The 26,466-nt window shown below is 57.2% G+C and overlaps 1 protein-coding gene across 1 annotated transcript; it reads right to left on the bottom strand.

The window, feature by feature from the left end:
• Positions 1-23,261: 23,261 nt before the first annotated feature.
• MRPL28 (mitochondrial ribosomal protein L28) lies at positions 23,262-26,445 on the bottom strand. Its single transcript, XM_054210856.1, has 5 exons — positions 26,108-26,445; positions 25,788-25,940; positions 25,341-25,475; positions 24,609-24,695; positions 23,262-23,678 (listed from the first exon to the last, which is right to left on the bottom strand). The coding sequence occupies exons 1-5, from the start codon at positions 26,393-26,395 to the stop codon at positions 23,601-23,603; spliced, it is 741 nt and encodes a 246-aa protein (XP_054066831.1). The 5' UTR covers positions 26,396-26,445; the 3' UTR covers positions 23,262-23,600.
• Between the last annotated feature and the right edge of the window lie 21 nt (positions 26,446-26,466).

Genomic DNA, 26,466 nt, shown 5'->3' with positions numbered 1-26,466 from the left:
GTAACCCTGAGCTGAGGGTCCGGGCATGGTGGCTACCACCCCCCAGGTGCCTCGAGTTCCTAGAAGCCCCTTGCACATGGCCAAGGATCCGGGCACAGTGCTGGGCTGGCGCCTGGCTCAAGGGCTGATCAGCTCCAGGGGTCCATCTCGCCCTGGGCAAGGGCAGCCCCACGGGAAATTCCATCTCAACCTGAGTAAAAATTTCTTTACTCTGAGAGTTCCAGAGCCCTGGCACGGGCTGCCCAGAGAGGTGTGGAATCTCATTCTCTGGGGATAATCCAAACCCGCCTGGATGTGTTCCTGTCCAGCCTGCTCTGGATGACCCTGCTTTGGCAGGGGCTTGGACCAAATGATCTCCAGAGGTCCCTTCCTACCCTTGCCATTCTGTGATTCCTCCGAGCATCCTGGGCAGGGGACGGCCGGGAGAAGGTCATGATTTTGGAGACCTCCAAGGCCTGGCTCGGCTCGGCAGGGAAAAGGCAGCCACCCTCAAAGGCACTGCAGGCCTCCACGGCTCCGTCTGGGATCAAACAGCATGTCTTTAGTGGAGCTCTGCCCAGGAGGGTCCACACACCGGTGGTCCTGGGGATGGAGCAGCGTGGTGGCTGCCTCACCAGCAGCTCTTGCCTCCAAAAAGTGACTGGAGCTGGTCTAAAAACCTCAGCCGAGCATCCTGCTTCTCTGAGCTTGGCAACTCTGCAGTGGGGAGACATGAGGGGACTCGCCAAGAGGTGGCACTGTATGGACTGAAATGGGTCAAATGAGATGGAGAATCCCGAGAGTGGCAGTGGGGAACACGTCTTACCCCAAAATGGTTGGTTATGGGGAGCTTCCGGCCAGGCAGGGTACCCTGGCACTGGGACTGCGATGCTGCCCCAGAGTGACGGGGGACATTGCAGGGAGAAGAAGGGGATTACCAGATGCAGAGGTAAAACAAGAGAAGTGCGACAGGGACGTGAAAGCCTGCTTCTTCCCTGGAAAGTGGCGATACACTCGGAGCCCTGGGGCTGAGCCAGGCAGACGAGCCAGGCAGACCCCGAGGTGCCATCCCAAAAGCTGAAGGTGCAAACAAGCCGCAAGCCAGTCCTCTAAAAATCAGAAATTACTCAGGAAGATTTCTGATAGGGATGCTTTCTGGGTCTTGATGCGATTTCTCTACTGCGTGTGCCTGTTTCCATGCGTTTGGGGAACACGTTCGGAAACGTACACCATTTTTTTCCAGCTTTCTGTGGACAATGCTCGGAACTGATTTACATGTAGCAGTGCAACACTGATCTCGGGCATAATACTGGAAAAGCTGATGTGGGATTCAGCTGGTAAAGAATTAAAGGATGGTAATATAATTAATGCAATCAGCCTGGTTTCTGGAAAATAGCTCTTGTCAAACTCTGATGTCATCCTTTGAAGAGATTACAAGTTTGGCTGATAAAGGTTATGGCATAGAAATAATAGACCTGGACTCTGTTCAGGCGTGTGACTTAATCCATATAGTATTCTGATTAAAAATTAGCACAATACAACATCAAGAGAGACACCTTAAAGGGACTGGGAGCTGGCGAGCCGACAGCCATCAATGGGGAATCCCAGCAGAATGGGAGCGCTCTCGGTGGGTGTCCAGGGGCTGGATGGGAAGCCCGATGCTATTCAGCGTTTCCATCAATGGTCTAGAAATAGATTAAAAAGCCCTGCTGAGAAAAACGCCTGGGCCGGGGAAATGAGAGGGGCAGGAGACACGGACGAGGTCAAGACAGCTTGTAGAAAACTTCATAAGCTGAGTCCCGGGCAAATAAAACCTGGTTGAATGTGAGCAGCTGCAAAAGGATCCCACAGGGCCCTTCTGCTGGAAACCTCTGGCATGGATGGGATCGGGGGGGCTCAGGAGGCAGAAGGGATGGGGTGGGAGCAACAGGGTCCCCACGGGGAATGTCCTGGCTGGGATGGGGCTGGGTGCTGCAGCAAAAGGGCTTCCAGCACCCACATTTCAGAAAGGGTGCTGAGAAATTGGAGAGGAGGAGTTAAAACCGAGCCCTGCTTTGCAGGGGGGATGCCCGACAACCACAGCCTCCTGCGCTGGCTCAAAGGAGCCCTACAGACGCCTCTATTTTGGTGCTTGAGCAACTTCATGGGTGAGAGATGACCAGGTATTAGAGAGCTTTTCATCTCCCAGAGAAAGGCCCAGCAAGATTTCATGGCCCGATATGAGTTCGCATGAGAAACTGGAGCCAGATTTCTCTGCGGCAAAGGGGGGGACCGAGGGGGTGACGAGTTTGGGTGCACCAGGATGCAGGTGGCTGAAGTTCCCGGGCCTCGCATGCCCTTGGGGCTACTTACGGCTCCTCGGGGCCAGGCTGGACCTGGGGTAGCGAGAGAAATGCTGAGGGCTTCTCTTGCACCCACCAGCTCCCAGCTGCCTTCCCCTGGCTCAGGGGACACAGCCCGGGGTGAGGAGCCAATATGCATCCCATCCTGTCCCATCCCGTTCCATCCCACCCGTGGCTCCGGGGAGGCACGAAGGGGCCGGGAAAGCCATGGGCTCCCTCTGCTTTTCACATCTTGATTTGCCCACACCAAGGAGCCAACATTGGCTACGTCCAGATTTACCTGGGGATGTCAAACAAGTAAAAACCCAAACCGAGCCTCCCTGGCTATGCGGGGAGGAATCAGCCTGTGAGCTCTTTCAACAAAGGGTAGAGGCCAATGGACCCAACCGGGCCATTTCTCCCTTCTTCATCAGGTGAGAGCATGGCCCGGCCTTATTCCTCCCCAAAACTGCCACAGCCGAGACACCAGCGGTGTTTTGGTGCAGACCTGGCGCTGGGTCTTCACCGAGGCTGTTCCCCGTGCAAGCCTGGGATGCCGTACGCTTCCCGATTCCCAGTGCACACATTCATTCCTGCCTGGAAAAGCCAGCAAATGCTAGTGATGTAGGAACTGCTCTCAGCCTGTGCTCTGAAGGGTCTGGGGCCGTGTCTAAGCAGCCTGATGCTGTGCACACAATGCTTGTGCGCTGCGATTTGAGAGCCTCCCCGCAAGCCCTTCACTCCCATCCCTCAGAGCGGCAAAGGGACATTTTCTGGTGGCACCATCACTTCCCTGCCAGGCTGGCTTGGGAGCCACAACCCTTCTAGCGTCACTCCTGTGGAGGCCGAGAGCGCTCGGCTTGGCTTCAGCACTGACAATATTCATCCCAAATTAATTCTCCTCTTTGCAGCGACTCACCAAAGCAAGGTGGGCCGGTGCCGGCGCTGGTGGCTGGTGGGCTGTCGGCATCCAGCATGCCCTTCTCAGGGCCAAGATGTGCACGGGTGAGAGCCGGCATCCCTCCGGCGCGGGCAGTTTCGGGATGAAGCGCACTAGATGGTGCTGTTCAACCTTTGGCTGCGATTTGAAAGGACCTTGCAAGGTCATAACTGGTTCCGAATTTCGGCTTTATAAAAAAAAACCAAAAACAACCAACAACCTTTCTGAAACTGGAGGACAAATAGAAATACCCTGAAGTGCGAGGTCCTACACCGATGGCTGGCGGAGGCAAAGGGCAGCTCACCCTTTCATTTCTGGGGCAGGAGTCGGGGTTTGGCTACGTGAGCAGCAATAGTAGAAGGGGCTGCCAAGGAAAAAATATCCCGGGGTGGAAGAGGAGGCTGATAGCTCTCTCTTGGACCGCTGGCAAGGTGATGCTTGCAGGGCAGAAGGATGAAAATGTATTAGCAATCAAGGTAAAGGAATTAGTGTCGTGGCACCGGGAACCAAGGGCACCCCGAAGAGCCCAGCTGGGACAAGGCACCGGCAGCCCAGTGACACCAGAGGTGACAAGCAAGCAGAGCCTCAGGACACGGCTGGCAGGAGAACAAGGCAGGGAAGCGGGCAGGGGTATGGATGAGCTGGGAGCTGGAAGGCAGCTCCTGCCCTGCCAGGCTGGGAGGGACGGAAAACCTCCCTGTGCCGGAGGCTGGGGAGGAGAGCTGAAGCAGACGATGCTGGTTGCAACCCTCCCAGCATCCCTTCTTGCAGGAGGCACTGGTCTGAAGATATCTCCCCACCAATGTCAGTGCCCCAAAGCATCCATGGAGCAGCAGGAGCAGCTTTCCTGAGGTGCAGGTCCCGCGGGCAGCCTGAGCCGTACCTCCTTTGGATTCCCCACCTCAAAAGAGGCAAATGCACACAAGCTTGCCTTGGATTTGCTTCAGTCCTGGGCAGAAAGGATGAAGCACTGTTTGGACACCAAACTTATGCCTTTTTTGCTCAGATGCTGCTCTTTTCTGCCATTCCAGGCAGGTGCAAAGGCTGCAGGGCTCGGCTGTTCTGGGCGCTCGGGTCCTTCCCCTCCAGCAAAATCATCCCAGTTTCCCAGTCCACACCCGTTCTCATGTGAGTGCTCACTTGCAAATCCCTAGCATACACCGGGGACCCCTAGGGCTCCCCCCTCCCAGGTGCAGGGCTGGAGCAGGTGGACGGGCCAAAGGTTTTACTGCCCACATCAAAAATAAGGAAAACTCCAGTGCTCCAGCCAGGGTGGCCTCCTTCCAGGAACACAAGGGCAGGAGGCCCTGGGCCAGCTCAGGCAGCAGTTTCGGCAGCTGCTGGCATTTGCCCGTGGTGGTGCAGATGCCCGTAGGGCAGAGGGAAGCCCCCGTGCATTACCCAGAGCCCCTGCAGTGTCCCAGCACCCTGGCCTGTCCTCCCCGGGGTCTCCTTCTGCCTTCAGCCCCAGCAGCATCCTCACCTGGTGTTTCCTCTTGTGCCTGCCCTGGCATCGGCCTGTGTCCCCCAGCTCTGCTTCACTTTCCCCTGCCAGATTACGAAGCCTCTAAACCTGGCTTTTCCCCCCAAAAAGATTACGAACAAGCTCCTGCCATGCCTTGGGAGGCTGCTTGGGATGAGCTGATCACCCAGTAACCGACCAGCTATTTCTCTCGCACAGTGACGATACCTTGGGGTAGCTGCAGCGTCCCTCTAGAAAATCATCTGTAATTGATTACCTGTCTAATGGTGCTCTAGGGGTTGCACAAAACCTGTGGCAAAAGCTATGGGACAAGAGAGATTTCAGGTTGAAATTCAAGTCCTTAAACCTTGAAATCACCCGGGCAGGGACCTAGCTTCTTCTGGGACCTGGCTCAGAGTGGTGGGTGACCATGGAGCCCATCCCTGCCGGATGACGAGGATGCAGCACGTGCCCCAGCCCTGCCTGGGCAAGGAACCGGCGCTGCCGCTCTGGGCCACGGCACAGGAGAGGAGTGCAGGAGCCGACACCAGGACCTTGGTGTCCCCCCAGCCCTTGTGCCGCTTTTAGGAAAGAGCTGTCCATTTCTATCAGAGCAAAGAGAAGCCTGCCAGACCCCTGTCAGATTCAACACCCCATAATTCCCCTGATTTTGATGAACTGGCTCTGCCAAAAGCCATCGCCCACACGCTCGGCCAGCATCGCCAATGCCCGATGCTTCTCATCACTGGTGGGTGAAGGCGGGCAGCCCCTGGCAATGTCCCGCCCCACGTGCTTTCCTGCACCCACCTTTAGGGTCCACTCTGGTCCTGCACCCCGCATGCCTGCCTTCTCCATGCTCCAGACCACCAGGCTCGCCGCTCCTCTCGGGGGGCCGGGGGTGGGATGCCGTCCACACACGTCCCAGCAGCACCACTCTGCAGAGAGAAGAGATGTCAGCTCGCCCTGCTGAGACCCCCCTGCCCAGGAGACGCCTGAAGGGCAGCCAGGCCAGGCAGGGACACGCTCCGATCCCCACTCACAGGATGGGCTCCTGCTCCCATGGTCCCGAAGGACACCCATCATATCTTGGTCCTCCATGAGATGGAGGTGCCTGGACCGGGGTCTGCCCTGCCCTGAGCCATGCTGGGACTGTCCCGTCCCTGAGCACGGCGGCTCTGGAGTGGTTATCGCTACAGAAACGGTCCCACATTACAGAGCCGGGGTGGGAGGGAGCGGTGGTTTTGGGGGGACATCCCTCTGCCTGGTCCCCAAGCCCCACTGCAGAGCCAGGGCTCACCCACCTGTCCCCGGGCAGCGTCCTCTCGCCCTCTGCGGCTGCTGCTCCGGCATCCTCGTGGTGGGACAGGACAAGGTGGGCACGGGGTGGGCACCATCCAGGGGGAGGAATGCAAGGTCTGGCTGGTGGCTGACATCGTCAACATTGAGACAGGTGGTCCTTGCTGGCAGGGTTGTCCCAGGGTTGTCCCTGTGCTAATTCAACCCATTTGATCCTGGCAGGATAGGCAGATATCCTTTATCCCAGCCACCTGTGGTCCCGACCAGCTGGACTACCGGGTGGTAAGGGAAGGCTGATGCCAAGGGCACTGCTGGAAGTGTCAGTTGCTCTGCTCTTGCGGATCTGTTTTGCAACACTGGGCAAGATCTTCTGGCTTAGATATGGTCACTAGCCTGGCTGGTGAAAGCGAGCTCAGTGATGCCTTGATGTCTGTCCTGCAGCCTTGCAGACTTCCAGCTGGAGTGTTTTGATACGATCCCTATCAGCAGTCCAGCTTGGAGAGCAAGTGCTTGTCCCCACACTCCTGGCTCACCCATCCTGCAGGGTCAGCTCTCCCAGGGAGCTGGCAAAAAGTTCTGTGATAAGTAAAGTCTGTTGACCATGTTTTGGCCAACATCTGGTGACCAGGTGGTGGCCAGTTGGACGCATGCTACTGGGTTTTCAGTTCGTGCCTGGGACGAGGCTTGCTGACAGTGCATCTGCTTTGGACGAGGTTCTTCCCAGAGATGTGGAAAATGGTCAACAAGCTCTCTATCACACAATTTTAATTTACTGCGAGTCCACCTAGTGGCCCATGGGTTTATGGTCAGCTTTGCTAGGTACCATGAGGCTTGTGAGGACATCTCAGAAACACTCATGTACCTGGGACAAGCTCTGGAAATAATTTTACCTGCACACGTATCTGACAGGTACAGTTGAGGTCTCAACTTGCCATTCCTTCTCCAGGAGAGCCCCCAGCCCATGAAGTGACAATGGCAGCTGAGGTTGTGGCTGGTTTAGAATCATAGGGTTGGAAGGGACCTCTGGAGATCACCTAGTTCAACCCCCCTGCCAGAGCAGGGTCACCCAGAGCAGGTTGCACAGGAACGCGTCCAGGCGGGTTTGGAATGTCTCCAGAGACGGAGACTCCACCACCCCTGTGGGCAGCCTGTGCCAGGGCTCTGCCACCCTCAAAATAAAGAAGTTCCTCCTCATGTTTAGGTGGAACTTCCTATGCTCAAGTTTGTGCCCGTTACCTCTTGTCCTGTCCCTGGGCACCACTGAAAAGAGCCTGGCCCCATCCTCCTGACACCCACCCTTTAAGCATGTATAAGTGTTGATAAGTTTGCTCAGGTCCAAAACCCAGCCAGATCCGGGCTAGGACAAAGGGTCCTTGTGATCACGTTGTGAGCAGCTGAGGGAAGACCCATGGCATTTTCACCCCTTATTTCTCCTACAGAGTGGCTTTCCTCGCTGCATCGTATTTCTCAGACAGGGCATTAAATACCCCAGATGCTCCTCTGAGAGATGCCATGCCCCAGAGAAGCCTTGGCTCTGAGTGCTCAGACAGGCCAGCAGCCAGGCTGGGAAGCCGTTTGCAGTTAATTGGTGGTAATGGGCTCCTGGTGGCTGCCCGCCGGCAAGCAGGATGGCCACGCTCATGGGAGGTCACAGCCTGCCAGTCAGAGCCCTTGCTGGGCTCTTCTGTGGCACAACACGCTGCACCAAGGGACCAGGTCTGCTCCGGGCCAGGGGGACAAGCCAGCCCTAGCTGGGGGACCCCTAGTCCTGGCAGGGCACTTCTGGGAGCCCCCTGCTCTTTCAGCTCTCTGGTAACACAGCCACAGACCCTCCAGGATCTCTCCCTACACCTGCTGGGACTCCAGCCTCCACCACCCCTTTCCCAGTCTCCCACTTCCCAGCAGCGCCTCCAAAACCTCTAGCCCCAGGTGGGGTTCCCCTTCCTTTGCCATCTCCTCTGTGAGGTGGCCCTTCCTCAGAGCAACCATTCTGGTATCCATCTCCCCAGCGATGGCCAACCCTCCCAGCTGAGCTGGTGGACAGGACCCCACACTGCCGTGTCACCAGCACTCAACTGGGACAGCCAGGGCTCAGCACAGGCAGGTCCTGGAGCCCCTTCATCCCTGGTGACCTGCCTGAGGGCTGAATCAGCTCTGGGAAAGGAGGTTTCTCTGGAGAGTTCCTCTTCCATGGTGGGAGTGAGGTCCTAGGAACTGCACCAGGAAAGGCTCTGCACTGATGGATGCCAGCTGAGGTCCTGACCAGCTCAACCAAGATGCTGGACCCAGCCCAGCAGTGACCCTGGAGTTTACCTGCTTCTTTCTGCAGAGAACATCAAAAATACACGGACATGTGATGAGGAGGAGGCCCTTCTGCTCCACCATTTCTGCTGTGGCTGGAGATCTGCAGGCTGGCTGGGGACACCCAAGCGTGCCAGGGTTGGTGGGGCTGTGGTGGTGGGAGGAGGCTGCATGGACGGGCAGGCTCTGCTGCTCCTCGTTAGCGAACCGATGCTGTGCTGAGCCATGCTCTTATGGAAGAGTCTCCAAATTGTTCTGCTGCTTTATGTCCCCCAGCGTAAGCCCAGCCCAGGAGGTCATCTTGGTGTTGACTCATCTCAAGGCTTTCCGGCATCGAGATGTGGAGAGTATCAGAGTCATCCTGACACAGAACCAGAGAAAATTATCACAAAATCATTCACTTTGGGAGGAAACTCGGACAAGTCGGGGGGGTCTCTGTCTTTGGAGGGGTCCAAGATATGCTCCACAGCCAGGACAAAGCTTCCCTGGTGCTGGATGTTGGCCATGAGATTCCCTGTCCCCTTCTGCCACCACTTCCAATACCGTCAGTGGCCCCTTTCTGCTCGTGCTTAGCACTTTGTAGCTCTCTTCCCTGGGTCTGAAACACGAGGCCACCTCTCCTAAAATCCCCTCCCCTTCCTGCATTGGGTCAGGTGAATGGTGGCAGAGCCAAGTCCTCTGTGGGACAGGATGGCTGGGAGCCAGGGGAGACATGGGCTAGTGATCATGAGCATCCCACTGTCCTCTCCTTCTAGGGGAGGAGGGAGCAAGAACTGCTCAACTGAGACATAAGCACCAGCCTGGGCAGGTGTCTCAAGCTTTGCTGTGTCCCATCTGCAGGCACCAAGCCTCGGACCGTCTTCCATAAAGCAGGGCTGCTTCGGCCCCTGTCCCCATCAGGACACAGAGGCTGCTGCCATCCCCTTCTCTGGAGGGCTGGAGCCACCTTCTGGTGTCCAGCCTGCCCATCTGCAGCCATTTCACACCACCCATGCTGGTGCCAGCCATTTCTTTCAGCCTACGCAGCTCTTCTCCCCCGTGGTGGGAGCAGACAGCAGCCGATCCCCGCAGCCTCGGCTTTTCTGACCTCGGTGCACCTGGCTCTCCTGGTCTTCTCTCAGAGGATATATTTCCCCACTCTGACCGTCCTGCTGGGTCTTCTCTTATTAATGCATCTCTGCTAGAAGTCCTTCAACGGACAAGTGTTGGCTGGCGTGGAGAACGCCTGCCTGGCAAACACCAGCAAATCAGGCCTCACATTGTGTTTCATCCTCATGCTTTGTAGTTACAATTCGCCAAAGCGCAAGAAATCATGTGGTGGTGGATGTACAATGGCAAATCTTGCCAGACCTTGGATTTAGCACCTTCCTGCGGCAGCAGCTTCCACGGCGTGCCAAGCATGTGTTGTGCAGAACATGTCTCACAGGTGAGGTTGACATGGACTTGGATTAGTCTTCCCACACTTCTTTGACCCTCCCAGGGCCATGAGGTGAGTTGAGCGCCCGTGGGCTGTGTCTGGAGATGACCATCTTGTGGGCAGCCATCCCACAGCGCCTCAGCCCATGCTGCAAGTCACCCCAGCCCACCTGAGCCTTCTTCTGCAGCGGGACGTGGAGCGGAGGTGCCTGCAGAGGAGGTCCATGGCTCCTTTTCTCAGTGGTGAGGTATTTTCAGATCTCCAGTGCTGAACATCTTTAACTCAGCCTATTTAGCTCAGTCTCACGTTCACCAGTTGTCCAGAGCCCAGCACCTCTGCAGCCTCTGCCATTATACTTCTGCCTGATGAAAATGGATGATTTATCCGGAATTCTCATCCTGTGTCTCCCAGGTGGTTTGTGCTCCTTGTGGGTTGGTCCAGCCTGGCACCTCCTGCACTGGATGGACCATGCAGAGCAGCCAGGGGTTTTGGGGATGCCTTGGCAATGGTTAGAGCAAAGGGCTGGGTTGGGCAGCGAGGCTCCGTGAGCCCCATTATGCTCCAGCCTTTGTAAGAGCATCTGCTTTCATGGGTGGCATCCACATCCCTGACACCCATCCCTCAGCTCCCTTGGTGGGTCTCAGGATGGACCGTCCAGGGTCAGTGACTCACAGCTTTGCACTTAATCGCTCTGTTTGTGCATCCGTTCCCTGCAGAAACTTTGGAACGCTGGCCAATTTAACCACATTTGAGGAAGGCTGCAGTTCTGGAGGACTCCAGGTACCTGCAAGTGCGGTGAAAGCGGAAAAGCTTGACCTGGGTCTTGCAGTACCAGCCAAATCCCTTGGAGGTCGTTTCCTCCCTGGGTCACTTACTCCCATCAGCACGCAATGGCTGAATGCCCTGTGCCCACCTCGGGGAGCATCTGGGGGTGAGGTGACCCCCCTCCCTCAGGAGAGGGCTCCTCTCCTCTGCTGTCCCTTGTCATGAGGCCCAAACCCCAAGCAAGCCCTCTGGACTCTTTGAAACAAGCCCTTTTGGTCCCTCCATTGCTGTGTCTCCTTTCCATGGTCTTACTGAAGATCAGTCACCGAGCGACCCACAGTGGGAATAAGGACATTTTTGACTCAATGGCATCCTGGGAGGACCACAAGATCCTGAGAAAGTTCATCCCCACAGGAGACCCTGGTTCCTTGCCCTGCAGAGGTCTCTGCTGGCTCAGTCCCGTCCTCATCCCATGGCCACCAGCGCTTGTCCAGCCAGGTGCTTCACAGCCATTTTCAATCACCAGCTCAGCCCATGGACCCAGCCTGGCCGTCTGTCCCAGGGTGGACCAGCCCTGCCCCAGGGGAGCCCATTGCTCAGGACAGGTCATACCCGATGCCTGAAGGAGCTGGGTGGCCAGTGTCCCCTGCTCACCTCCACCATCCACAGCTTGTGGCTGCTACCTCAACCCACCTCAGCTCAGTCCCACCAGCTCCCACCTCTGCACACCCCATGTCGGCCAGGCTGTGGCCATATGGTCCCTGCTCACGTCTCACTTGCCCTTTGCCGCTGTTGGTTTTTATTTGCTTTTCAGGTTCCTCAGCTCCGGTGTCTGCTTCCATGGGTTTGAAGGACAAGGTCTACCCACGCTCTGATCCACCTCGCCCTGCCGGCCCTTTGCAGCTCTTTCCTCGCATCTGTTGAATCCCACGTCCTTGTGGGAAGGTGACTTCCCCCATCCCAGTGGAACGGCACCATCCCAGGGTAAATGCCGGGGTGCCCCAGGGGCCCAGGATGGCCTTTCTGGGGGAAACCACCCCATCTGCACCCCACCGCCAGCTCCCGGAGCTTGTCCCCATGCGAACCGTCTCCCCAAAACCAGGCGCAGGTCAAACCCGCCCTTGCAGCCCTCTGCTGCCAGCGCTGCGCCGGGGGGAGGCGAGGGTTCCGGTGGGGTCCCGGTGGGTTTTTGGGGCCGGCTGATGCTGGGAACATCCCTGCCCTCTTTGTGCTCCCGCTGGTAAGCGGCGCAGTGCAAATATCAGCCGGGTTCTTTGAAATGAAAATAAAACTGATAAAAGTCGGGCAAATCCTCCGCCCCGGCCCCCGCTGCTGGCCCAAGCGGTGGCTCTTTCTGCTGCCGAGCCGGCTCCCGCAGTTATAAATACATTATGTATGCCGGTGTCCGTCGGCCAGAGCCTTTTGTTGATGCTGAATATGTCCTGGCCAACAAAAGTGGACTGGATTAGCCACAGTGGATTAAAAGATTTTCTTCTTAGAGTTTACCTAATAATATAACAATTGACATAGAAGGTCTCTTTGAACCCTACACGACTCTCTTATTTTACCATCTGTGAGTTTGCTCTCCGTGCCGCTGATGGGGCGCCCGTCTGCCGGTGGTGCTGGTGGTGGGAACGCTGCCCGGAGCCGAATTTGTTGCCGAGCAGAAGCAAGCAGCCCGTATTGGAAGGGAGGCGGCGGGATGGGAAAGTGGCACAACTTCTGTCCTCCTGCCTTTGTCCTCGGCCCTTCTCCTGGTGGCCCACCAATGCCGCGGCGTGGGGAGGGAAGAGACCCAAGGAGTGGGCTCGAGCGATGGGGAAGCCGCCCACTCATCTGCAATTCGAGGGGTCCGGAGAGGTCCCGGCTGGAATAAGCTTCTTTATTAATCACGAATTTTGGGAGAGTTGCCGAACTGTGAGCCGATGGAGTTTGGTTGTGGTTATTTCAGGCGTTGCGCTCCGGCCGCCGGCCCCAGTCTCCATTGCAAGATGGGTCGGGCAGCGGCAGCAGCGACACTGGGAAACATGGAGGGCAGCGGCAGCAGGGGAGGAAGGCTCCCCCCCACCATCCTGCGGCGCCGCCGCTGCTCGCCCCCTCCTCCGGCACACCCCGGCGTCCCAGCCCTAAGGCTTTGATCTCGTACAGGGGGGGCTCCATTCACAAGTCTTTCATTGCAGCCTTTGGAAATACCCGTCCTCAGAAGTCGCGAGTAATGAGATGGGGAGAAGACGAGCAATTTAGGCGCCGCTCTTTCTCGCTTGCGTTTTTTTTTTAATCTCCATCTCCCCCCTTATATATTTTTTTCCCCCTCTTCTTCCTTTTTTTTTTTTTTTTTTTTTGCAAAGACACTTCTGGAGCGGCGCCCGACTTTGTGTGGGATCGCCGCGTCACCCCAGACCTACTGGGGAGGCGGGGGGGGGCAGGAATATGGGGCTCGCGCCTCTCAGCCGGGGGCCTTTGATGAAGCTGCTTTGCGAAATTTGATTTGAAAGGCCTACGATGGCAATTTGGGGGAGAATGGTGGAGCCTTTCTCCACCCGCCTCTCTTTGTCTCTCGCCCGAAGGGGGGTTTCATTGTGGGTGCCGGGGCGAGGGGGTCGGGGCGGCGGCGTGGGTGGGGTGGGGCGGCGGAGGGGACCGCGGCGCGGGAGAACAATGAGCCAGGAGATGGGGAGAGTTGGGATTTCTCACCTGCCCGGGCGTTCGCAGTCCGCCATGACGGGAGCAGCCGCCCTGCTTGCCACCGCCGCCGTCCGGAGCACTTTTTTTTATTTTTTTTCCCCCCGACTCTTGAACCTATTTCCCTTTCTTGGCAAGTGCGTGGCTGGAAGATGGGAATCTTTACTTTATATTGCAGCTTGGGCTTCCCAGCCTGATTGGCTGCGGCCAGGACCAAATGCTGGTCCTTCCATCCCATCGTCACTATGGCAACCGGCCCCGTTAGGCACCACCGATTTACTTATAATTGCTGGGTAAATAGTCAAGACAGGCCGCTTTCATCCTGCACCGAGAGATTGCTCTTCCTCGTCACCTTTTTTTCCCCCCTTTTTTTTTCTTTTTTTTTTTTTTTGGAGGAGGAAGCCCTGAAGAGCAGCAATACCCAAGGAAAACTCTTTGAAGGCTGTTTCAGAATGCGCTGCCTCCCCCCAGCCAGCCTTTCCCCGCTGCACAATGCCTCGATGCTGGGGCTTTCCTTCACCATCATCATCCTCCTTCAAGGAGCTGCACTGGGTGGGGATGCAGGAGACCCCGTGGGTGCAAGGATCTGGCTGTGGTGGGCCACCAGCAACTGCTTCTGCCTTTCGTGGGGACTTCACACCGGTTCATCTGGAGAGGCTGGATGGGGCCGAATGGTCCTCCATCGCCTCCACCCTCGTTCCCCAGTGCTGCCATTAGTGATTCACGTTCACAGCGTGTGCCTGTTCTACCCATGCACCGGCGCTGTCGAGCTCAGCCAGCCCTTTCTCCGGCTCCGTGGGATGCGCTGGCTGGGATGGGACAGCTTGTACCTCCAGCCCCGGCCGTGCTCATACCTGGCAGCCAGGATGCTGGGGCACCTGCTCTCCCCCACCGCCTTCATGGAGAGCGGCTCTTTGCTGGGTCCGCAGGCACGGAGCTTCTCGTTACTCCTGGAGGGTGTTTAACGATGATGGACAGTGGTACGCGCAGGTTTTGTCGCCAGACCCCTGAGGGTGGACCAGGATCGGGCTCATGGCTGGGTGGGTCCCGCAGGCGAGAGGCAGGTGGGAGCAGGGTCCCGGCTCCATCCTCGTGGTCCAGGGATGGACGCTGCAGCCAGAGAACAGCAAATGGGCACCCAGCCCAGCCTCGCCGGCCGGGACACCCACACAGCACCCACAGGGAGCTTCTGTCCCCACCGGTCATCACTGGCACCAAACAGCAATTCCAGGAAAATGGGAAAAAAAGGGGTTCTTGGGGAAAATCTAAGGGCTGGAGAGATCCTGGGAAAACAGAGAGCCCATGGGCAGTAGGACGAGAAAGGAACAGGGTGGGCTTGAGGGAAAGGAAAAGGAAGCCAAGGTCATCTTCCCATTCCCTCCTCACAGCCATCCAGAGGGAGGAGTCCGTCAGGGTCGCCGCAGGAGGAGCACTGGGAGATGCTGCCCAAGCTCCTTGCTTCAGTGGGAGAACTGTAGGAATCCCACCCTGCTCGCTGGGGACCTCAGAGGAGACAGAGGTGACCACAGACAACAACACGAAACCAGCTGAGGAGGAAGCAGCAAGGAGCCACAGGGCGAGGAGGCATCTCCAGGGCTTCTGAAGGAACTGGGGGACGAACCAGCTGATCCTCAAACAGCCCTCCATACCTGCTCCCAGAGAGGGCAGTCTGGAGCCTGGCAGATACGATAACTATATTCCTTTTCACATATTACAGGGAGGAAAGGGCAGGCTACTAACTCTGACAGCTCTACCAGCCAGCTGGCAGAGACGCTCCTCAAAACGGACTTGGTGGGCACCTGAGTAAATACACCCTACCCGGGGAATGGGGAGGGCTTGTAAAGCCTCGTCAAGACAACTTGTGAAGTTGTGTCCTAACAGCAGCCAGCTTGGAGGGTGCCAGCAGCAACCCCTGGGGGTGACGCCTGCAATGCGGCCCTGCTGGGTGTGCAAAGGGGTGGTGACAGTGTCGTCACCAAGGGCTTCCAGGGAAGGGGAGCAGCCTGGGAAAAGGGGGTGGCTGGTGTCCGGAGCAGCCGCTGCCGACGCAGCCGGTCCCAGTGCTGGGCAAACAGCCTGCCTGGGGCCAGGAGCCAGCCTGCTCTGGGCTCTGTGAAGCACTGGGGAGGTTTGGGAGCCCTGCAAGGCACAGGGAGGGTTGGGACACCAGGGCCAGGAGCCTCGGCACAGCCTGGGGGCTGCTCTCCGGCTGTGGGTCCCACCGTGCTCTGGTCCTGCCTGGGGCTGCTCTCCTGCCTGCACTTTCTCTATTTTAAAGGCAGCTTCTCTGCGCAGCGCTTTGGGGCTTGGCTGCAAGGGGATCGCTCCCTTCCTGCCGAAGACAAGCTGGTCCCTCTCTCCAGGTCCCCGGGAGCCTCCTGCCTGCAGCCGGGCACCGGGCGCCGCGGCCATGGAGCCCAGCCAGCAGAGCTGCGCGCCCTCCAGAGCATCCTCTGACGGTTCCCATGGTAACTCCCCGGCTCCGGAGCCAGCACGGCTTTAGCCACACACCAGCACGGCTTTAGCCACACGTGCCCACCACCCCAGCTCCCACGCCAGGGTCTCGGCACCCTCCTCCCACCACTGCTGTCAGCTGGGGCTCCTGGCCCCTCTGCAAAGGACCTGCCGTCTTGCACCCTGCTGCAGAGAGCTGCTCCACAGGCCACTCCCTACAAAAGTACCTTCCCCAGAGCCCCACAAAAGCCCTAATTCTCCTTTTCCTGCAGTATATCATGCAGAAAACAGGGAAAAACTGATAAGAGGTGAGAAGAGCATGGCATTCATGGAGGAGAGGGGAGCTGAACAGGACAAGTGGGTCCGTGATTTCCCACCTCCGCACCCCAGTAGGTCCCAGCTCTGCGCAGCCCAGGACTGCTTGGCCAGACAGAAGCCTGTGAAACCGGTACCTGCATCCAAGGAGATTCCCCCAGTTTTTTGGCGCCAGCACCCAGCTCCGGTCCCACGCTTTAAAACCAAGGGTAGAGAACTGTTGCAAAAAGAAAAGGCCATGGCTAATGATTTCTAGAGGAAAAAGCCTTGCGGCAAGACTTGATGCTTGATGTCAAATAGACCAAGAGGTTACAATGTGAGAGAGAGGAGAAAATACCAAGGTGAAGCTTTGCTTTGGGAGCGTGACAAGGCTCAATTCCCAGAGCTGGAGCAAGGCAGCTTAAAATTCAGAGTAAAGTCTTTCCACCACTTGAAACCTCCCAAATCCATGCATGGCTTTCAGGAGGAAGGATTTAATCAAGCTCAGAGTCCTCGACCAGCCTCAGAAGTCGATGGACAACATCCTAACGAATAAAACGAGCAGACATGCAGATAGTGATGGGCTACAGGGGCAGAGTCACCCCACGTCCCGCTGGGCAGGTGAGACCCAGCTGGGAAGGTCCACCGGGGTCTGAAGGTACATTCAGGGTCCGTATCAAGGGCTCTCAAGGAAAATAAGATGCCTTGGAAGGAGAGGGAAAGTCCCCATGGGAATAAATGCCTGGTTAAAACACAAAGTGGGCATTCTGCAGTGGCGCGAAGGGCAGGGCAGCCCCCAAGGGGGGAAAAGGGAGGTGATCGGGTTTGTTGGTGATACCTGGTTATGAGGGCGAGAAGATGAGGGCTGGCTAGGAGGAGCTGGGAAAGCAAAATCCTGCCTAGAGGATTAAAGAGCAGGTAAAGTTCAGCCTTTACAAAGGCACAGAGGGAAAAAATTGAGCCTGGCTGTACACCAGTGAGTTGGCCTCACAAAAAGGAACGGGTGCTCCTTACAGGGATGAAGAATCCAGTGGTAGCTATGGAACACCAGCACGGTGCTGGTCGGCTCTGGCCTCTGGGGGGAGGATGCAGCTCCCCCAAACGCCTGCCCCGTCCCTCCTACCGGACCCCGAGGTCGGCTGGTTTTGCACATCCCGTCCCCGGGAAGAGCCCTGCTGGTCCCAGCCCCATCCACACCAGGAGCGCTGCCGGAGAAGGCCACTTTGCGGCTGCTCCCTTTTCCCGAGCGTTTCCCATCCTGCAGGCTCCCTCCACCACCTGCACCCCAGCCTGGGACGTGCCTCCATGGGGGCACGGGGTCCCACGCTGACCTTCTCCCAGCAGCTGCGTCCCCGTGGGGGCCCCGCGCGCAGAGCCCTGCTCCCATCTCAGAAATGCCATTTTCTGCGTTTGTCAGAGCGCTCTAACCGGCCTGAAACAGCACCATTTTCAGCGTTACCATGGCGATGGCTACCTGGAAGACGCATGCAATGGTGATGTGCGCCGACGGACGGCAGAGTCCAGCCAGACAGAGGTGTCTGTGGCCGGTCCCCAGCCGGCACGGCCGCCCCTCGCACCCCCCCAGCCCTTCCTCCCGCAGACGCGGAGCCTGACCTGAGCCCACGATGGGCAGTGGACGGAGGGAACCCCACACACGCAGCCGTGTGCCCAGCACCCCCGGTCCCATCCCCTTCCAGCTCAGCCCATGGCTGTAGGAGAGATCACAGCAGGAACGTATCAGGAGTAGATGCTTTGGGCAATTAATGTATTTGCATATGTAGATTTGATGAGTTTGGGTTTTTTTTCTTATGACTCCTCACTGCAAAGGCTAAGCTCACCACAAATTTGCCTGCGTTCCTCTCGAGCCAGGCTCCAGCCAGCCCTGCTCCTGGCCACAGGCTGGTCTCACCCTCTGAGCCCCGGGGCTGTGGAGCAGGGGCCACCGTCAGGCCCCCAGGTTTGCTGGGACATGAGCGGCCATTGCCATCTCCCACGTCAACCCCTCCAGGGCTGGGGCAGCTGGCCGGGACGAGCAGCACGTCGGGAACCAGCAGGGCTGGGAAACCCAGCCGTCACCCATGGAGAGCCACCAGGACCTTCTGCTGGGCACGGCCACCTGGCACCAAAGGCGAACCACCCCAGCGATGCTGACACAGAGCCAGACTGTTGTCCACGGCTCCACAGCGCTGGGGTCCCGGTGACCCAGCATGCGGCCAACGGCTCCATCCCGCCATCCCTGCCCGCAGCCACTTCTCCTGGAGGCGATGGCTTGGCGCACAAGATACTTCCTCGGGTGGGTGGGAGAAGAGGGAATGCCACGAGGAGCTTCAGGCAGGATGGTAGCTGCTCACACCCCGGAGGAGGGGAGTGTGCAGAGCTATTAGGCTCCCTCTTCTCCTGCCCAGAGGGCTCTTCCCCTCCAGCCGGCACCTGGTAGCTGGTCTTCAGATCATTACTCATCCCTCCTCCTCAAGCTGACGGCACTTTTGCAGGGAGTTTCACAAGGTGGAGTAGCTACTATAAACTGCATCACCGACAAAGTGAGGTTGGAAGGATGTCTAGAGGTCTCGAGTCCGAGCTCCCGCTCCGAGCAGGGCTGGCTGCAAAGCTAGAGTCACTCACTCAGGACCTCGCCCTGTCCTTTTGGAAACCTCCAACAATGGAGTTGCCACCCCCTCTCCAGGCCCTTTCCCAGGACCACACCACCCTCCTGGGGAAGAAGTTTTTCCTGACAGCCCACCAGTGCTTCCTGTGTTTCCACCCATGGCCTCCTGCCCTTCCCCGTGTCCCTCTGAGATTGACCTGGCTCCATCTTGACCCCAAAAACTCAGAACGACTTGTCACAGACATTACTCACCAGCAAAGCCATGAGGACTTTTGCTGTCATTTCCCCATCACCTCTAAACACCAGGAAGCAAATCCCCGCCAGAGAGCAAAGCTGTGGGGGCCAGCACAGCATCCCCCCAGCCACCACGGAGCCCACGTCCAGCTTCTGGGTAGAAACGGAGTCCTGCTGATTTGAAAGCAAACACAGCAGTGATATTGGAAAGGCGATTCCTGGAATGGCCCAAGTGAGTTTCTAAATCTCATTTCCTGACAAATGCCATAGGATGGGGATGACTTTCAGGCTAAAATTTCCAGCCGTGCCGACACCGGGCTCATGGTGATTCACAGCGCTCCTAAAAACCACGTCCCTTTGCAATGGCTACTCCAAACCGAGAGCTCAGAACCACGAGGGACGATGCAGGCTTGCCTTTGAGACCGGCATGAAAGACAAGGACACGCTGCTTTTGCTAATGCTCCCAAAATATCACTCACTCTTTGAGTACAGAGGAGTTTGTTGGGAATTTGCAAGTAAAATGCTGTTTAATTCATGAATGTAAACAGGTAAGAAAAGAATTTTGTTGAGAAAGGCTGCCTTAACCTCAAGCTGGTTTTTGGCTCAGTGACCATGACCACCAGTGAGACAGACAAAATTCAAATACTGTTTCAAGATAATCAGCTAAGACTGACGTCGGAATTCAGAACCGCAAAGCCAGTGTACACGTCCTGCTCCTGCTTAATGGCGGAATCCATCCAGCCATCCCAACCAAGGCTTTTCCAGTTTGGGTGCTTCTCCTTTGGGGGGGAATTTTTACTGTTTGGGTGCTTTTCTCTGCTTTATTATTTTGCAGTGTTGGGTTTGGAGGTGATTGAATACCAACCCCCACACACAACCAGCACATGGACCCAAATTTCACGTGTCAAGGGGCACTTTCATATTAGCGGCTGGGACTAATTAAAGAGAAGGGCATATTTTTGTTACCTGAAGAATGAATTAAACAGGAACCTTTCAGTCCTGGATTGACCTTCTCACTTCCCAGGGCTGGTGGCTGATACCTGCAGGCAGGCATCTCCCAGTCCACTGTTGGCATTCCATGGCTCTTTCCACCAACACCTGGAAAACTCTTAAGGCTGGAGATGGCCCCTCTCCACTGACCACTCTGCGGCAGCCTCTGAGGGAAGGTTTTCCTCATCTCTGACCTCAACCTGCCAATTTGTGGCCGTGTCCACTCCTTGTTTCATCTGCCACAGCCACCCCCCCTTTTCCAATTGAACCACGGACAGACAAAACCACCTGGTGCTGCTCCGGGTGGGTGATGGACACCACTCCGCACCTCCCCGTGGACTGCCTGGCCCTGGTGGCACTGGGAAGGGCTGCCACCACGAGACATGCTTGCGGCAGGAGGCCTTCGAGGCAGCCTCCCCAGCTGCGACTCCACAGGGCGTCTCTCGGGAGCTCAGGATTTCACAGTCTGGGGGGATCTGTGCATGCCCCAAGCCCTGCCCCGGCTTGTGCTCACAGCTGCGCTGCTGAGCGGTGATGATCCGTGATGGCCGAGCAGGAAAGCCTCAGGCAGAGGGCTACAGTTGGGTTTGGACAACTAGCCCTGTTTTCCTGCCCCGTCAGAAGTCCTCCCAGCACTGGCTGCAGTCCCTGCGCAGGAAAACAAAACAACCGGGAGATTCTGCAGTCGAGATGCCAGCCAGCAGCCGTCTTGCCCGGGAACTGCATCACGACATGGGCACAAACCTTGGCCTGCCAGTTCGCCTTGGGATTTTTCCTCTCATTGCTGTCTTGCCAAGATCATTTTTCACTGTTTCCCCTTCTGAGCAGCCTCGGCTGCTCCCCCAGCCTTATCTTAAGCTGCCAAATTCAAGGTGACCCCGGGCAGGGCTCTCTGGCCGTTCGGGGTGGCTGTCACCTCCTTGCACGCTGCCGCTGGGTCTCTGCTCCCAGCCCACGTGTTGGTATTTGCCATTTGGCGTTTGCCGCGGCAGCAGTGCTCAGGGTCGCGGTGGCTGGCGTTAGACACGCTCGGCGGCTGGCCTCAGGCCAGCAGCGGGAGGCTGGTGACCTTCCCTGAAGCCCGAGGCGGTGCTCAGGTCTGAGCTGCGCTCGGTGGCCGGGACCTTCCCCTGTCCCTGGGGTGGATTTGCAGCCTCAAGGTGACAGCACACAATTTGTACCAGTGGGTTTGTGGCTTCCCGGGAACATGTTGTCGTGGCAAACAACCAGCTTCTCCGATTCCCTTTGCTAGGGCGGCGAAGGAACCTGATAATGCCAGACTGAGCCGACCTCGACAGGAAAAACCCACTGCCACACAAGCAGAATCCGGCTCTCTGTGCTCACAGCTGCAAATGAACAGGTGTAAAAGCAGGCAGGTCTAAAACCCGGGCCCTGAGCAATTCCTCCATCTCCTCCAGGCAACCTGGCTGGGAGCATTGTAGCCTAAACTAGCCCAAATGCTGCAGAGAGGCTCCCTCCCCACCTCGAGACATTTGCTCCTCTGCCTAGCAGAAGGGCCAGGCCAGCCCTGCGTGCTCGCAGCTTTGCTTTCTCTGAAGCCGCAGCACCCCTGGTCCGCTAGCGGAGCTTCCAGCTTTCCTCAAGTCAGCAGAGCATCTCCATGGGAGCGTGTCCTTGGGGGGGGGGTGAGGAGCTCCCGACCACATCCAACACAGGTATAGGGAAAAGAGCAAGGGGAAGGTTTCCCAGCAAATGCAGGATGAGAGAACGCAGGGCTCCAACTCAGAAGTCAGGATTAACCACATCCCCGATGGAGAAGCTCCTGCAGCCCCTATTGCGCTCCTGCAGTGCCCCGTTAGCACCCCCCGCGGGACGGGGGGCTCTCCCCCAGGGTCTGGCTGAAAGCTCCCGCTACCCCTCGGCACCCACCAAACCTTCCTAAGGCAGCAGCTCCTGCTGACGGGGCATGCGCCATGAACAGAGTCAGCTTCAAGGACGGGCAAGACACGGCACCACACAACTGGAAGATAATTTTACATAACTAATACCTACGACAGCACAGAGAAGCAGATCCCAAACCGCCCCCTCACCGCTGAGGAGCTGTGAGGCACTCGGGGACGGGCACAAGGCTGCGATGGAATACGGGCAGGAGCCAGCCACGCTCTGCCGCAGCCGCACCGGGACAGAGAGGCCAGAGCCGCACCGGCACGTTCCAGCGAAGCGAGGGAGGGGGGCCGGGACAGAGCCACAGTCTGGAGCTTTGCTCAGAGCCGCATTAAAATGCATGAGCTGTGCTAGCCCTAATGATGAGCAGAGCTGTCAAACAAGGAGCTTGTCCCAGCTAATTATCTCTAACGAGGGCAGAGTGTCAGGGTCCCCGAGGAGCTGGGCAGCAGCTTCCCACTCAGCTCAGTTACAGACGAAGGAGAGGATAGGCAAATGTCATTGTGCTGGCCTAGCTACAAAAATCATTAATTAGGCAAATGCAGCCTTCTGTGCCAGTTTGCTCTTGAGAGCCTGGACTTGCTGCAGCTGCATACAGGCAGGCTGGAAACATCCCGGCTTTTGCCACCCAACCCGTCCCCTGCAGTGCTGAGCCTCCTGCCCCCGTGCAGAGACAGCGCAGCCCCAGTTTGGCAGCTTCTGACCAACCAGCCCGGGGCTGCGCAGCTGCACCACGCTGACCTGGGGGCTCAAATACCCCTCGCGAGGGCTCCAACCCATTCCCAGGCCCAAAAAGCAGCAGAGAAGTCTGGTTTTCCGGAAACGCCACCGTTTAGGTCACGTTCCCCTCAACTACCTCTCTCATCCCCAGCCACCCAGCACAGCCCTGCAGAGGCTCTGCGCCTGCCCAGCAACCACCTCCACAGCGCTTCTCTCCCAAATCTTTAAGGCACTGGGAATTTCTGCTCCCCTGCAGTCCTACTTCATTCCAGTGCAGAAGGGACCAGCCACGCACTGCTCTACCAGCCCAGTTTCTCTCTTGCCATGGGTCCTGTGGCTCAGAAACCGAGACTTGTACACTTATATGCTAGAGAGGGGGAGTGTGTCTCTTCCTGGGGTGACAATCCAGAGATGTGGCTCACGCGAGGTCCGTCCTGCAAGCTCTGCGCTTGTCCCCTGCCTCAGAGCTGAAGGGAGAGGGAGAAGAGGCTGCTTTTTCTCCAGCCAGAAACCCACCGCAGGACCACGAATCTCAGAGACGACACCAGCGCTACACAGCGCTGTTCACCAGCACGTGATTCTGGTAAGTGCTTTTCAGTGCCTTGTTGCCAGAGAGGAGCCAAGGCTCAAACACTCACTTCAACTACATTTTTACAAAATAAAGGGTTTTAAAAACACTGACTTCAAAGAGAATCAGTGCTAGAACCCAAGGGGTTGGTGTGAGCTGTGCGGCCAGTGGCCGAGGAGCTCAGCCCCACCTGCCGGCAGGCACCGCCTGAGGCAGGGCGTTGAGGTTGCGCTTTTGGGGCACAACAATCTCCGCTGCAGAGGCTGGGGACTGATCTAAGTTACACCACCGCGTCTCACAGTCCCTGCTATAACACACTAACGAGCAATGAGTATCAGAGAAAAGTTTACTCATATTCCCAAAACGCGTATTTCATTTTATACCGTGATCAAGCTCTCAACAGCAGCCAACTATTTGTACAGGCAGAACCACCACGTTAAGTCTTACAAGAACACTTTCAGAGGCCACAGGACAGAAATTCTTTCCTCAGCCCACAGGAACGGTTCCTCAATGAATTTAGGCGGTCGTTAGACTTTGATAACTGCAACGTGCTCCTGGGCAACCTCTTCTTGTGGCCTCTTCCACACAACCTGGCTCAGACAGAAGACTCGCTGACCCCCACGGCTCGATCTGCAGCAGGGGTTTTGCTCCAAAGGTTTCTTTCCTTCTACTGCTTCTGCAGTGCCTGTTCTTTCAATTGGTTGACGAGCTCTTCGGCGTACACCTTAAAGAGTGGGACAGGGTCCTGAAACGAAGCAGAGAATAAACCATTTAAATGGAGTGAAGCTGAGTAGCAGCAAGGGGTGAAATAAGTGAGCCCAGGGAGCCAGTGCTGCGGGAGTGCTAACAACTAAAGCCAGGGGAAGATGTGACTGGGTTTTTTTCAGCGTCCGAACAAGGCAGCCTGCTACGCTATTCCTCCAGACACAGCTGCTGCGCCGCTCTGTAACCCTGCCTCAAACATGACAGGGACCTGCATGGGACATTCATCAGCTTTCCCGCATCTACCTGCAGATGGGAACCACCAGTAGCACCCAGGGTTCCCTTCTAAAAATGCTTCTCTCCCTCATTCAGAACTGTACTGAAGCACGGAGGGAGAACATACCCCTTGAAGGAGCTGGAGCCCCACAGGGTTCGGGGCCCGGCACCGCCTCATGCAGTCAGTGCTCCTGACACCTCTGCTCCTGCTGCAGCCACAACGGGAGCCAACGGGTCTGGGGGAAACATCGCCAAGAGTCCCCCTCCCAGGCGACAATGCCCTTCTGCCCCAGCAGCTCTCTGGGGGCACGCTCCTCTGCACACTGCTTCTAACAAGCGAGCTGCAGCAACAGAGGGTCACCCACCGAGTGAGCCCTGGGCTTATATCCACGTGTCCCAAAAGCACAAGAAGGGTAGCACATGGCAACCAAAGGCAAAGATGTTCACACAACAGGCCACGACTTATGGGCCATCCCCCCAAATCGCTCTCCCCCCATCAGGGGATCTGGTTTACGAGGCACTGTAACCCAGACCCAGGTTTTGGGCACCCAAATTTAACCAGGTTAAACGTGGCTGCTCAGCAGCTTTGGAGCACCACTTCCATCGCTCAGGAGCACTCAGGCTGCTCAGATCAGCTGGACGTGCAGCCTGAAGCAGCTAAGACACCTCGGTGCTCAGCATTGCCTCAGGAACTCACCTTTTTTTCTAGGAGCCTCTGTTTTTCTATTGCTTCTTCTAAACTCAAGCCGACCCATTCAGCCTCCTCTTCTGGGATCACAAATTCCTGCGATAAAAGAAGGAGCAGGTGGTACATTTCGAGACGACTAAGATGCAAATCCAACTCACACAATGATGCGATCCAGCGGGAATGTTACTACAGACAAACCTTAAAACACTATTGCCTCATTTCTGGCAACGAAAGTCCGCTTCCCTTCTCTCCTTTTCCCTTAGCAAGGGTCCTGCTTGCTCTGATCAGCCGTGTCCGCTGCCGTACCTGCCCTTTGTGTAGTTCTGGGGCTGTTTCTCAGCGCAACTCCACAGACTGTGGATGCTGGTGGTGTTTCTATGCCGGCAACCATCACCAGCTGCACAAAACTAAGCTGCACACAGGCAGTTTGGACTCCTCGCTGCAGCATCAGTACGAATTCTCACTGCTGTTGGCAAGTACCAGCTCCTACCAGTGCTTACTGCAGACCCTCACTGACCTCGTTCACAGCAAAAATACAGGCTTTTATCTTCATAAAGGATCAGTATAGCAATTAGTAGCCTGCAGAACGATGTTCAGATCTCTGCCCGCACCCTTAACCCTAAACACACAAGTATTAACATAGGTTTGCACTGCAACAGGATGATTAGGGCATTATCAGTCTGGACAACCATCAAATATGACTACAGACACAGGGACAAGAACTACACGTCAGGCACCCACCTGGTACTTGTTATAGATCGCCTCTCTTTTGGCTGGATCGTTGGGATGCAGTTTTGGATCCCGCCGTGCAAGTCGCAGCAGCATCGTTCGCTTCAAATCCATCCCCAGCTTCGAGCACATATCGGCTTTTGGAGTCTGGAGAAATAAAGTCTGATGTTAAATTCCACCAAGAGAGAACACGCAAGTCTATCAGCAGACAGACAACACTGGCACTTTATCCGCACGCTGTAGAAGCTTCTCAGGACACATATTATGAAAGGGGAAAGATCCCTTGGATTTGTTCTGGAGCTAATTTAATACCAATGGCTGCAAACAAGGGGGTATTAGAGGCTAGAAAGTTTAAACATGCACTAATACACTGACAGCAGCAGACAGCTGCAAGCCGCTGAGCAAGGGCAGCGCGGGTGCAGACCTGCAGGGTCTGTGCCGCCGGGTGCAGGGCCTGACCTTGAGGATGTAGAAGTCAAAGCCATAGGCCTCATCGATGAGGTCGAGGGTGCGCATGGTGACGGTGATGGTGAGGGTGGCGTCCAGGATCTCGCTGTAGAACTGGCGCTCGAAGAGCTGCGGCTTCCACGTCTTGGGCAGCCTGGTGGAGAGCTGGGCACAGACCGGTGGCGCTCAGGGCCCGAGGACAGCGCCGCCGCCCGCCGAAACGGGCTGAGGCTGCACCAAGGGCCGGGTAGGCGGCCCAGAACGGCGCCCGGGCCCCCCTCGCAGGGACACACCGGCCCGCTGACGCCGTCACGGGGTAAGGAAAAGCTCACCTTGTCGTTACGCGCATATCGGAAACCGCGGATCCATCCCTCGCCGCCCCACAGCCCCTCGTGGGCGGCGGGCGGCAGGTACACAGGCACCGGCACGTCCTGTACGCGCTCCCGCTGTCCGGTGCGCGGGTTCCGCCTGTAGCTCACGCCGAGCGGCCGCCAGTGCACGGGGGTGGGCGGCGTGTCGTCCTGCAGGGAGGCCAGGTAGTGCTGCGGGAGCCGCGCACAGATGCCCTCCCGCAGCCGCAGGGCGGGCCAGAGCCGCGGCGCATACCGGTGCAGCGGCATCGCCCGCCCGCCGCCGACTGCTTCCACTTCCGCTCCCAGCGGCCACTGGAGCCGGAAGCGGGGCTGGAGCC

This window comes from Rissa tridactyla, chromosome 8, assembly GCF_028500815.1.
Source record: "Rissa tridactyla isolate bRisTri1 chromosome 8, bRisTri1.patW.cur.20221130, whole genome shotgun sequence".
NCBI classification, from domain to species: Eukaryota; Metazoa; Chordata; class Aves; order Charadriiformes; family Laridae; genus Rissa; species Rissa tridactyla.
Note: the sequence above shows the minus strand (reverse complement) of the source record. Positions and strands in the feature narration are given on the sequence as shown.

Excerpts from the sequence above, each read along its gene's own strand:
- MRPL28 (XM_054210856.1), bottom strand. The coding sequence starts at position 26,395 with ATGCCGCTGCACCGGTATGCGCCGCGGCTCTGGCCCGCCCTGCGGCTG. Across the intron at positions 25,941-26,107 it reads GATATGCGCGTAACGACAAG|CTCTCCACCAGGCTGCCCAA; the intron begins GTGAGCTTTTCC and ends GTCTGTGCCCAG. Across the intron at positions 23,679-24,608 it reads AGAGGCTCCTAGAAAAAAAG|GACCCTGTCCCACTCTTTAA; the intron begins GTGAGTTCCTGA and ends GCTTCGTTTCAG.